Source organism: Cervus canadensis, chromosome 2, assembly GCF_019320065.1.
Source record: "Cervus canadensis isolate Bull #8, Minnesota chromosome 2, ASM1932006v1, whole genome shotgun sequence".
Taxonomy (NCBI): domain Eukaryota; kingdom Metazoa; phylum Chordata; class Mammalia; order Artiodactyla; family Cervidae; genus Cervus; species Cervus canadensis.
This window is the reverse complement of record NC_057387.1, coordinates 10,907,418-10,921,513: the sequence shown is the minus strand read 5'-3', so window position 1 is coordinate 10,921,513 and position 14,096 is coordinate 10,907,418. Positions and strand designations below refer to the sequence as shown.

General features: G+C 37.1%; 1 protein-coding gene across 1 annotated transcript; it reads left to right on the top strand.

Moving 5' to 3' along the window:
* The first annotated feature begins 12,544 nt into the window (after positions 1-12,544).
* Positions 12,545-13,510, top strand: LOC122426695 (olfactory receptor 10T2). Its single transcript, XM_043445813.1, has one exon. It carries the CDS (start codon positions 12,545-12,547, stop codon positions 13,508-13,510), a length of 966 nt encoding a protein of 321 aa, XP_043301748.1.
* Positions 13,511-14,096: the final 586 nt, after the last annotated feature.

The following is a 14,096-nucleotide window of genomic DNA, read 5'->3' as shown; positions in this document are numbered from 1 at the left end:
GTTAATAAATCAGGAAAATTATATTCATGAAAGTATCCAGGATAGGATGCCAATAAACATAGTTTTGTTTAAAAAAGAAAACAAAAAAGCATTTCGTGTTGTTTTTATTGGAAAGACCTTTCTGTTTGCCCTCTATTCACTGTAGAGGTTGTACCATTTGGTATCCAGAAAGTTATATGAATGTGGCAACTTTCAAAGACTCAATCCATGTTATTATTGGACATTTAAAATGTCAGTTTTCTCAGATCAATGCTACAAATACTGCATTATTTTTCTGAGAATGTCCAGTCTGTTAATATTCTTCCTACACTGAAGGAAACAATAGAGATTGTTGTTTAAATGTCTGAATGCTTCCATATATTTTTTGAGGTAAAGAAATATTTACAATAAAAAATTATAGACAAAAAGAAATTCATTTATGGATAGATGAGAGATCAAAGTTCCATGAGGCTGATAGTAAAGCAGAACACACGGATTTTGGAATCATAAAGACCTAGGTTTGAATATTGATCTGAATCATTGTCCAGCCAAATGCCATGGGTCAGACTTAACCTCTCTCACCGTCAGTTATTCCCTATGTAACATGACACCTTCTCATTTGGGCATGGTGAGAACTAAAGGAGTTAATAGATGCAAAGCAATTTGGTGCTCTTCTGACAGAAAGCATTAAAAATTGCTAGCTTTTTCCCACTTCCTTTCATTTTCCTTTCTTTATTCCCTAAACTAGGATTGCAATAATGTCAGTTGGAGTGTGAAATTGAGTTGACCATCCAAGAGTTCTTTTATGAATCTGCCAATATGAGCAAAGCATTAAATTGGGTATTATAGGAAAAGAGTAACAAACTATTGTTCCCTCTCTCTTTCATGCTTTGCTATAAGAAATAACCAAATGGTAATCACCTATACAGGAAGACCTATATTTGCATGACTATTTTTTGTGGGGTTTTTTAAAGATGTGTCTCAATAAAGCAACATAATTTTATATGAACCTAATTTCTTAAGTGTTCATTTCTCAGCCTTCCAATTGAGCAACATATAGTAGGAGTTCTTACTTGGGTATGTGGAGGTGGGTAAAAGTTGAAGTGTCACATAACATAGATCTAAAAATAAGTTTCCTGGGTGAGCATATACCTATAACTTAAGTTCTATAAAATGGAAATAAATAAAACATTGTTTACATAAGGATTAAATCAGTAAATGCCTTATGGTATATACAGCTTGTCTTTTTATGACTGGCTTACTTCACTTAGGGAAGGGAGAGTTATTACTTAATGGTTACCATCTCAGATTTGAAAAATGGAAGCATTCTGGAGATCTGTTTTATAACAATGTGAGTACAGTTCATACTACTGAACTACACACATAAAAGTGGATACGATAGCAAATTTTATGTTATGTTTTTCTTACAATAAAAATAGGTCTTGTTATGTGTCAGCAGGTTATGTTATGGTTTGCTGTTCCGAGCTGAGCTCAACATGGTAACTCTGCTTCAAGTTTCACATTCATTGGATTTGACCATTTTGAATTGGTCAGAATTAGATTTGCATCAGCTATTTTCATTCTAGTTACCAGGTCTAAAAGACTGGGAGAGATCATCTCATGGTGGTAGTAGAAAACCTTCAATGCATTTTTAAAATTAATTTATCTATTTTAATTGGAGGCCAATTACCTTACAATATTGTAGTGGTTTTTACCATACATTGACATGAATCAGCCATGTACATGGTGTACATGGTGTTCCCCATCCTGATCTCCCCCCATCTCCCTCCCCACCCCATCCCTCAGGGTCATCCCAGTGCACCAGCCCTGAGCACGCTGTCTCATGCATCAAACCTGGACTGGCGATCTATTTCACATATTGTAATATACATGTTTCAATGCTATTGTCTCAAATCATCCCACCCTCACCTTCTCCCACAGAGTCCAAAAGTCTGTTCTTTACATCTAGTCTCTATTACTGTCTCGCATGTAGGGACATTGTTACCATCTTTCTAAATTCCATATATATGCATTAATATACTGTATTGGTGTTTTTCTTTCTGACTTATTTCACTCTGTATGATAGATTCCAGTTTTCATCCACCTCAATAAAACTGACTCAAATGCATTCTTTTTAATAGCTGAGTAATATTCCATGGTGTATATGTACCACAGCTTTCTTATCCATTCATCTGCTGATGGACATCTAGGTTGCTTACATGTCCTGGCTATTGTAAACAGTGCTGCGATGGACATTGGGGTACATGTTTGTCTTTCAATTCTGGTTTCCTCAGTGTGTATGCCCAGCAGCGAGATTGCTGGGTCATATAGCAGTTCTATTTTCAATTTTTTAAGGACTCTCCACACTATTCTCCATAGTGGCTGTACTATTTTGCATTCCCACCTACAGTGTAAGAGGGTTCCCTTTTCTCTGCATCCTCTCCAGCATTTATTGAAAAAACCTGCAATGCATTTTTTGACCAGGTGGCTCAGATGGTAAAGAATCTGTCTGTAGTGCAGGAGACCTGGGTTCAATCCTTGGGTCTGGAAGGTCCCCTGGAAAAGGGAAAGGCTTCCACTTCAGTATTCTTGCCTGGATAATTCCATGGACAGAGGAGCCTGGTAGGCTACAGTCCATGGGGTCTCAAAGAGTCAGACACAACTGAATGACTAACAATATTTTGAAATTGGCAAACTATCCCTCTGCCTGTATTTCATTGGCTAACATAAATCCCAGTCAGTTCAGTTCAGTTGCTCAGTCATGTCTGACTCTTTGCGACCCCATGGACTGCAGCACACCAGGTCTCCCTGTCCATTACCAACTGCCGGAGTATACCCAAACCCATGTCCATTGAGTCGGTGATGCCGTCCAATCATCTCATCCTCTGTCATCCCCTTCTCCTCCCGCCTTCAATCTTTCCCAGCATCAGGGTCTTTTCTAATGAGTCAGCTCTTCACATCAGGTGGTCACAGTATTGGAGCTTAGCTTCAACATCAGTCCTTCCAATGAACATTCAGGACTGATTTCCTTTAGGATGGACTGGTTGGATCTCCTTGCAGTCCAAGGGAATCTCAAGAGTCTTCTCCAACATCACAGTTCAAAAGCATCCATTTTTCAGTCCTCAGTTATTTTTATGATCCAAATCTCACATCCATACATGACTACTGATAAAACCATAGCTTTGACTAGATGGACCTTTGATGGCAAAGTAATGCCTCTGCTTTTTGATATGCTATCTAGGTTGGTCATAGATTTTCTGCCAAGAAGCAAGTGTCTTTTAATTTCATGGCTTCAGTCACCATCTGCAACGATTTTGGAGCCCAGGAAAAGAAAGTCTGTCATTGTTTCCATTGTTTTCCTATTTATTTGCCATGAAGTGATGGGACCAGATGCCATGATCTTTGTTTTTTGAATGTTGAGTTTTAAGCCAGCTTTTCACTCTACTCTTTCACTTTCATCAAGAAGCTTTTTAGTTCCTCTTCACTTTCTACCATAAGCATGGTGGCATCTGCATATCTGAGGTTATTAATATTTCTCCAGGCATTCTTGATTCCAGCTATGCTTCATCCAGCCTTGCATTTTGCATGATGCACTCTGCATATAAGTTAAATAAGCAGGGTGACAATATACAACTTTGATGTACTACTCTCAAAATTTGTACCCAATCCATTTTTCCATGTCCGGTTCTAACTGTTGCTTCTTGACCTGCATACAGATTTCTCAGGAGGCAGATAAGGTGTCTGGTATTCCCATCTCTTTAAGAATTTTCCACAGTTTGTTGTGATCCACGCAGCCACAGGCTTTGGTGTAGTCAATAAAACAGTAGCTGTTTCTTTGGAACTCTCTTGATTTTTCTAGATCCAATGGATGTTGGCAATTTGATCTCTGGTTCCTCTGCCTTTTCTAAATTCAGCTTGAACATATGGAAGTTCTTGTTTCACATACTGTTGGAGCCTCACTTGAAGGATTTTGAGCATTACTTTGCTAGCATGTGAGATGAGTGCAATTGTGTTGTAGTTTGAACATTCTTTGGAACTACCTTTCTTTGGGATTGGAATGAAAACTTACCTTTTCCAATCCTGTGGCCACTGAAGTTTTCCAAATTTGCTGGCATATTGAGTGCAACACTCACAGCATCATCTTTTAGGATTTGAAATAACTCAACTGGAATTTCATCATCTCCACTAGCTTTGCTCATAATGATGCTTCCTAAGGCCCACTTGACTTCACATTCCAGGATGCTTGGCTCTAGGTGAATGATCACACCACCGTGGTTATCTGGGTCATTAAGATCATTTTTATGTAGTTTTTCTGTGTATTCTTGCCACCTCTTCTTAATCTCTCTACTTCTTTTAGGTCCATACCATTTCTGTCCTTTAGGTAGTTCCATCTTTGCATGAAATGTTCCCTTGATATCTCTAATTTTCTTGAAGAGATCTCTAGTCTTTCCCATTCTATTGTTTTCCTCATTTCTTTGCATTGATCACTGAGGAAGTCTTCTTTATCTCTCCTTGCTATTCTTTGGAACTCTGCACTCAGGTGGGTATATCTTTCCTTTTCTCCTTTGCCTCTAGCTTCTCTTCTTTTTTCAGGTATTGTCTCCTTGGAAGACCATTTTGCCTTTTTGCTCTTCTTTTTCTTGGCATTAAATCCCAATACCAAGCCCAAAGTTCTGTGGTTGAGAATTACACTCTGCATCTAAAAGGTGCAACTGCAAAGTCACATAGCAGAAGACTTAGAAAGGGAAAAAGAGCTCTTGCTTAAAATTTAATCTACAACAATGATCTATGACCCAGCAAGTCCACTGCTGTGTATACTAGATTAAAAAGAGCCATATGCTGCCAAATTTGCTGGGGTTGGGTAGTATCAGTTTTCTAACTTTTTTCCTATCTCAATATGTTTTTAAATGAAGATTTAACTTTTCTTCAAATGTGGTGAGGACAACATATCAGGAAGCAATTGCCATTGGAAAGACAGTTAATTGCACACAGTTCCCAAGAGAAGATGGGACATGCCATGCTTAGGACAAGAGAACAGTGTAAGAGCCTGAAAAAGCAGACAAGTAGGCTTCCCAGATGGCTCAGCAGGTAGAGAATCCAGTTGCAATGCAGGAGACACAGATTCTGTCCCTGGATCAGGTAGATGCCTTAGAGAAGGAAATGGCAACCAACTCTAGTATTCTTGCCTGGAAAATCCCATGGACAGAGGAGCCTGAAAGACTACAGTCCATGGGATTCACAAAGAACACATTAACTCATTAGGGGCTATGGGCTCTGGATTGATTAGTTTGCATATGAAAGACTTGCTCTAAGCAATGTCCCTTGTTATCTCCAGGAACTGGAAAATTCTAACCCTAGTTAGGAAGAGCAGTCCCTCCTTGATAATTGAGGCTCCAAAAGGCCATCAAGGCTGATCAAAGGAGTCAAAACATCTGACACAGAACCTAGAAAATATAGTTAATATGCAGTATTATGTTAGTATTCTAGGTCTTTTGCCTTTGCATATTAACTTTACAATCAGTCTTGATATCCCACAGAATAACTTGCTGGAATTTGGACTGGGATTGCATTAAATCTACAGATCACTTTGAGAAGAACTGACATCTTAACAAAATTCAGCCTTCCTATCCACATAGACTATTTCTTCATGTATTGAGATTGTCAACTACAAACTGGCACTTGCCAAGAGCATTGCCAGCACCCGAACCACAAGGGCATTTGCCATCTGCCTCCGCGGAGACTGAATCCTGTGTTGCTATAGCTGTTGACCTTAACACCCCTGAGAGAGTTCAGAGTGAAGTGAGGCACTCTGTTCTTCAGGGAATCTTGTGGAACAGGTCTTTAGATATTTTCAGGAACTGATTCCATGATCCCAATCTTTGAATCTTTTGATATCTAGAAAAGCACTAAATCCCTTCATCAGCTCCTCATGACTAGCAGAAAATCTTTTGTAAAATGAGTGCTTAACTGCAATGAACTACCCTGAACTACCCCTTCCCCAAAATCGTATACTGATCTTTCTCCACTGCATTTTTGGAGCAATCTCTCAGATCTAGCTGAGGTGCTGTCTCCAGGGCTGCAATCCTCATTTTGCACCAAATAAAACTTAACTCATAACTCTCAAGTTGTGCATCTTTTTTTTTTAGTTGACAAGATCTTTAATATCTTTCACTAGTATTTTATAATTTTCCTCATAAAGGTCTTGTACATATTTTGTAATTTATCCTTAAGCATTTCTCTTTTTTTGCTGCTAATATAAATGGTATGTATTTTTAATTTCAAATTCCAATTGTCTATTGCTGGTATACAGAGGAAAGTGAACTTTTGTATACCAATGATATGTCTTACAACCTTGCTATAATCACTTTTTAGTTTCAGGAGGGTTTTATGTTTTTGTTTTTGGTTAGTTGTGGGGTTTTTTGACTGTTTTTTGCTTATTCTTGAGAGTTTCTTTGTAGGCCATCATGTCATCTAGGAAGAGAGACAATTTTATTTCTTCTTTCTTTTGATGTTTTCCTACTGTTTTTATTTTTATAATTTCTATATTGCTATTTTCCAGAAGCTGAATCTGGGTTTGTATCTGACAGATTCTTAGAGGCACTACCAATTTAGATGCTCTATACATTAAATCCAGAGTTTGAGGTTTCTTGAGTTAAGTGATGATGCAATTTTGAGATGCAAATCAGAATGAGGGCCTACCAATTACGGTCTAGCATAAGTGAATCTATTTTCACCACCGCAACTATATCTCCTGTCAGCCATGAGACAACTCCCATCAAAACCTCCCACAGTGAGCTAAAAGATGGGCTTAATTCTCTTTTATGTTTATCTTAAAGTGTCCTCTCTCAGAGTACCAGCTTAAAGTAGATCTACTGTTTGACTCCCTATTTTGGTGGGTCTTGGACCTTAATTTCTCTCTGCCTCATCCTGTGATTCCCTCACATCACTAGCTGGATTTGTAATTCCGTCCAGATAAATAAATGTCTTCGGTGTAAAAGACATTTTTAGTACTTCATTTCTCTCAGGATTCTTGCTTTCTCTCAGATTATGACCTGGAAGTTCCTACAATGCTTTCAGCTGATAAATATGCATTAAGGAAATTTTTAAAATATTCCCCAGAAATTTCAATTGTTTTCAGGAAGAGCATTTGTTTAAATAACCAGAGTAGTCAATAGAAGAAATAGAAATTCTCAGCAATCCTCTTCAATCTTTTTTCTTTGAATATCCTAGGTTTAGTCATTCAGTAGTTTCTACTTAGCTTTCTTATTCTCAGTGTTTTTATTCATAACTCATCAGTCAAATCTTAGCCCTGGTTATATTCAAGAAGATCTTCACTGTGAGGTGCTCATCTTCCTAGTTTTGCTGTCTCTTCACTGGTACATGCTTCATAATGCCCCTTATTACACACAGTTATGCAACCCTGCTACATCAGATGGATTGGTGTAATTTATTTATCTTTGTATCATTGTAATATCTAACAGTGCTTTCCAAAGCACAGAACTCAATGAATGGTCACTGAATAAAAGTCATTCCCTTATAATAATTCCTAAGGAATTATTATAAATCCAGTTGTTTGACTTTTTATTCAGTATATGCCTTTTCCAGTAGTCATGTACAGATCTGAGAGTTGGACCTTAGAGAAGGCTGAGCACTATAGAATTGATGCTTTTGAATTGTAGTGCTGGAGAAGACTCTTGAGAGTCCCTTAGACAGCAAGGAGATCAAACCAGTCAATCCTAAATAAATCAATCCTGAATATTCACTCTAAAGAATGATGCTGAAGCTGAAGCTCCAATACTTTGGTCACCTGATGCAAAGAGCCAACTCATTGGAAAAGTCCTTGATGTTGGGAAAGATTGAGGGCAGGAGGAGAAGGGGATGACAGAGGATGAGATGGTTGGATGGCATAACTGACTCAACAGACATGCATTTGAGCAAACTCCAGAAGATAGTGAAGGACAGGGAAGCATGCCCTCCTGCACTCCATGGGGTTGCAAAACATCAGACATGATTTAGTGACTGAACAACAAACTGGGCATAGAAGCAAGGCAGAGCCTACCAGTGTAATCCCCCAAAGTGCCAAACACACCTACATCACCAGCCCCTGCCTTCATGTCTTATGCTTTATCAAATCAATCTCAAGTAAACCTGCAGGTTGGTGAACTTGGTTTCTCTTGGCATAATCAGTGTTTTGTAATCTTTCTATCTGAAAGCAACTCCCTTATGCCAAAAGAATTCTTATTTACATTTTTCATCCTTTGCCTAGATAGAATTTTTTTTCAATCTATATTGTTCTCTTCTGATATTAGATAAGATGTTCTTGTCCAAGTTTAGTCATTTATCTTTTGCCTTAGCTCTCCTTGTCTCAAAGGGCTCCAGTTCTTAGAATCCCAGAAGGCTATAAATACTCTCCAACCTAATTACAGACTCTGAATTGACATATGAATAGAGACTGGACTAATTTCAGCTTCTTATTTAAAACTTTAAAAGGTTAAGACATCTAAGTGTCCAAATAAACCCATTATGAAATGTTTCAGCACATTTTTTCCCAATCATTTACTCCTTTAGGACAGATGACATTACTTTTACAAGTAAACTTCTGCTGCTGCCTCTTTCCACGTTCAAAAGACCTACAAGACTGTGAGTCCTCAAAATCAAACTCATATGTCAACTTCCTTGATCATTTGAATATAAGTGGGTAAGTGTATTCTATCAGTTACTACCTGAAGAAGAGACCATTTTCCACCAAGGATTTCAGATTTGAATGCATTTGCATCATAGTTTTTAGTATTATGAAAAAGATTCTATACCAGAGTCAATTTGTATATGCTATTTTTCTTAAAATAAAACAAGCTTTTTACTCCTATTGAGTCTGCATATACACATAAGTGAAACACATGTACACATATACCATGCCCTATATGAAATTTGAAAACTGAGAGATCAAGCAACAAAAGTAACTAGGGGGCAGGAAAGCTCATCAGCATAGGTTTATTTTTAAAAAATAATTTAGGGAATAATAAAAATATTATGAATGGTATGGATTATAGTCAAATAGCAAAGAACATATTCTAGGTAAAAATCATAGTAGATGAGAAAACTAATGGAGAATTAAAGGGGAAACTAAGGGAGAATTTAAGAATGCCATTATTTGTTATTATGTTTTGTTTAGAGTCTATTATATGTCCCAAACTGTGATGGAGGCAGCAAATCATTTGGGATATATTGTTATGGGTCCCTTTCCCCCAAAGAAACAATCTACAGAGGAATAGGATATAGATGAATGGATGATAGATAGATAGATAGATAGAAAATAAGAGGTACAGATTAATTCTAAAAATGTAAAAGACAGTATCTAACCCATACTCCATACTAGTATGATTTTAAGATCTCTAAGTGTTATGAAGAGAAAGAGCATCTATGTGGATTCTGGTAGCCAGAGAAGGTATGTTGAACATGGGACATGACAGGGATTTGGATATAGAAAACAACAGTCTATATAAGTATATGAAACAGCATGAGAGAAATATAAAAGCAGTACCATGATTGGGGCCAAGAGTGAAGGCTTCCTTAAATATAACTAAATTCTTATTTGAATCACTGAAAGAGAAGCTGGTGATTTAGCAGGAAATTGAAAGCAGTTTGATTTGCAAAACTGTGATAAAATTAAGCAACATCTTCTTGTTTTTTCCCATCTTTGAATCTTTGAGTGTATTTACCATATCTTTGACTTACCAATCTTCTTATTCCCCTTTTTGTTCATGCTCCTAATCTAAGGCATAGAAATAATAGATTTCGAGTATAAAATTTGATAATTTAAGAACATTAGGGAATTAAAATTGAACTATTCAAGAAAATTCAGAAATGGTAAAATGAGTTTTTCTTGAACAAACAGCGTGAGATCATGCTTTAGTCTCTTGGAAAAAGTGTGGGGCATATACTATTCTGGCAAGGTAAAGAGTAGATGGCATAAAATGTGATAGGAAGGAAGTAGTTTAAATGTTAGAAGACATACAGTGATATATGTCAATTATATCTTAATAAAACTGGGAAAAAGAATTTTGAAAATACATAAAAAGTAAATGCAAGGAAATAAAACTACCCATGATTGCCCTACTTCTGGAAATAACAGGCAATATTTTAATTCCTTCCAACATTCATCTCAGTATACCTATGTGTGTTTTTATATATGAGAGATGGTATAGAAATAAAATGTGATTCTACTTTAAAATACAAGTTAGAAGACTTGGATTCTGGTACTGACTCTGCTACTTCAGCATATTATTTATTATTCTATTGAGGTTAAAAAAAATTTAGCCCATGATAAACTAGAAACAGTACTACATACTAGGAATTCAGCTATTAATAAAAATATTGCCCCTGCCTATTATAACCTAGAGAGAGCGAAACATATAAGGAGATGAGCTCAACTCCCTACACATAATGCAGAGATGAAAATGTTCACAGGTCAGTCTGCTCAGGAGAGGGTATTTAGTGCCCCTGCATTAGCTGCAGATGAGAGACAAAACACCTGTGCTGTCTACTGGGTTGCGAAGATCAAACTGATGTAGCTTACATAAAACATCTTGTTTTCTGCCATGTCTGATGAAAAGGAAAAGGGTTTCATCAGCAGGAATGTGGAGCTATGTAACTGAAGGAACCATGGCAGGATGAATAGTGAATGTACCGAGTGTCACTTCAAACAACTCCTTGTATTTTATAGCCATTAAAGTAGCTAACAAGTTTGATGATGTTGAGTGCTGCAGGTAGCAAATCTGATTTCTCCTGAAATTTTGAACCTGACTCTCTAAATTGAAAATGACTCAGGGTCTGAATGACTTCGGCCACAAGATAATGTGAAGATGGTCTCTTCTCTTTTCCTTCACCCTAACACTTTTTGGCTATTGAAGATTCAAGGTGCATTCTTGTTGCTCCCTTCCATTATCCTAGCCTCAGTCTTCCTACTGACTCTATATGTTGTCTATGCTAGTTTGATTATGATGGATACTGAGCATCAAGGTAGCTGCACTGGTAGAAAAATGAAAAAAAAAATTGATAGAGAATAAAAAATAGATTAAGAGTTTTGAATATGAAAACTTAAGAACAGAAATATTTTCAAAATTGTAACAGAGATAGTGCAGTATCAAGAATAGGAGATATGGAAACCAAAGGATACATGTAAACAATGCAAATGACATAAGCCCATGGATGAGGGTATCCACCAAAGTTGCCTAAGAATTTTCTTTTTGTCATCTCAAAAGCCCAGAGTACCATAGTGCCTAGCAAGTTAGAAATAAAGATGAAATTAAAATGGATTTTTGTTATTTTATCACAAAATAGATGTTGATCATATTTTGCAATAAAATTGTTTACACGTGATAACAACCTCTCCCTAAATGAAATCACTTATTATTAAATTATACTGTATACAATTAAGTGAAGGAAATGTTTAGTAAGTTCCTGATTTTTTTTTTCTTTCAACAGGCAATTACAACTGCTTCCTTTGATGTTTTAACTGAACTATGAACCGGTAGAAAATTTTCAAGGGTGTGATATGGAGAGAGAGTTGGAGAGGTGGTGCATTTCCAGAGGCAAATCTGCCACCAGGAAGTGGCTGATCAGTCTCTAAAAACAAAAGTGCCATAAATAGCCTCATTCATAAGATAATATTACTAATGAGTTTACTAATCACAGAATGAGAAATCCCCCGTTTTCTTCAATCACCACTCCTATCCCAACTCCTCTAACATGCCTTCTGACATATCGAATGATGACTTGGATTGTCTGACTGTTCTCAAATAAGAATTGTTGCTGAACTTTAAAAAAATATTAATCCTTAAGCTTGCATTTATTATTGTAGCTGCTCACTGGTTGTATTTGGTCACTGACTTGTGCTTTCCTACCTGCCCCCACCCCAGCAGGCCATCTACTGTGACTGCCAATTACCAGAGGACAGGCATATCAAGCTACCAAGAATCTTCTGGGCAAACAGATGTTATAAATGGCATGCTGAGTTCAGAGATGTGAAAGCTTCTAAAGCAATTGTTTTAAAATAATAGCATTATTTTTGGAAGTAGCAAGTTTTTCTTGTGTTTGGATAGTAGCTAAAAAAGATGGAAATATTCTAGCCTACATAAAAATGAAGTAAATTTAGGATCATCAAATTTAAGAAACTTATTGTTAAATATTTAGAAAATATATCAGAAAGCAAACACAATCAGCTCTAATCTTATTATAAATATGACTTTGTGTCTTGCTTTTTCTTTTATTATACTAGGAGAATTTTCTAATGTTCTTATATACTCTTTGGTAATATCACATGGTTGCTTCTTTCAATCTTCGTATATTTCTATAATATAGCTAATCATTCTCCTATTTTGGAGAGTTAATATTTTTAAATTATCAAAAGGAATATCTACATTTAGACAGGTTGAGAGAAAGATCTTTCAATACTCTGGGTCTGAAAATGTAATTCTTAAAGGGAAGGCATTGGGGGAATATTCTTTGTACAGAGACACTTATCATTTTCTCTCTCCAAAATCATTCACCAAAGGAAGTTATTCAGATGCAAGGTTTCAATAGAACCACTGTGATTACCCAGTTCATCCTGGTGGGGTTTTCTAGCCTGGAGAAGCTCCAACTGCTACTTTTTGTCATCTTCCTTCTCTTGTACTTGACAATCCTAATGGCCAATGGAACCATCATGACTATTATCTGCTTCAGCAGGACTTTACACACTCCCATGTATGGTTTCCTATTCATTCTTTCCTTTTCTGAGTCCTGCTACACTTTCGTCATCATCCCTCAGCTGCTGGTCCACCTGCTTTCGGCCACCAAGACTATCTCTTTCATAGCCTGTGCCACCCAGCTCTTCTTCTTCCTTGGCTTTGCATGTACCAACTGCTTTCTCATTGCTGTGATGGGATATGATCGCTATGTGGCAATTTGCCACCCTCTGAGGTACACACTCATCATGAACAAAAGGCTAGGTTTGGGGTTGGTATCTCTGTCAACAGTCACAGGTTTCTTTATTGCTTTGGTGGCCACCAACCTCATATGTGGCATGCATTTTTGTGGCCCAAACAGGGTCAACCACTATTTCTGTGACATGGCACCAGTTATTAAGTTAGCCTGCACAGACACCCATGTGAAAGAACTAGCTCTGTTCAGCCTCAGCATCCTGGTAATCATGGTGCCTTTTCTGCTAATTCTCATATCCTATGGCTTCATTGTTAATACCATCCTGAAGATCCCCTCGGCTGAGGGCAAGAGGAAAGCATTTGCCACCTGTGCCTCGCACCTCACTGTGGTCTTTGTCCACTATGGCTGTGCCTCCATCGTATACCTTCGGCCCAAATCCAAGTCTGCTTCAGACAAAGACCAGTTGGTGGCGGTGACCTACACTGTTGTTACTCCCCTGCTTAACCCTCTTGTCTACAGTCTCAGGAACCAGGAGGTGAAGACTGCCCTGAAAAGGGTTCTGGGGATGCCTGTGGCAACCAAGCGATCCAACAAAAAATTGCAACGTTAACTAGGCAAGTCATAGAAGAAGTCAAAGGCATGACATTTTCATAGTCCTTTCATCAGTTCAATCATGATTTGGATAGTATTTCCAACGACTAAGACCACTGTTGGCTCTTTCTTTTCTCCTATTTCAGAAGATCTACAAATCAATCTACATGCTAAATTATCTGATGCCTGTTCCTTTTTGTAAAGATGCATGTGGCAAAAAGAGAAAAGCATAATATTTTTTTCAAGGGAAAACACAAAACTCAAAATGAAAGTTGGCTAAGGATAGTTTGTCTAGTTGGATAGAGAGAATGGGATGTGAAGTTATTAGAAGCATCCTATCTAGGACCCCAGCACTTACCATATAGCACCATGTACCAGGTTCTATGAAAAGTAGAAAAATCAAGATTAATAAACTGATAATTTATGGAGGTGTAAAAGTGAGTAGGTAGAAAGATAAAAATGAAAATAAAATGATGAGTCAGATCTATTAAAAGAATTTGAATAAAGAATCATGTATACCAAAAGGACAAATATTTATTTCTTTTGAAAAAAAAATGGAGTAAACAACTTGAGAAGAAAGGAAAGGAAACTTGAACTAGATTTTA

What these genes read in the sequence shown, in the direction of transcription:
- LOC122426695 (XM_043445813.1), top strand. Translation starts at nt 12,545, where the DNA reads ATGCAAGGTTTCAATAGAACCACTGTGATTACCCAGTTCATCCTGGTG.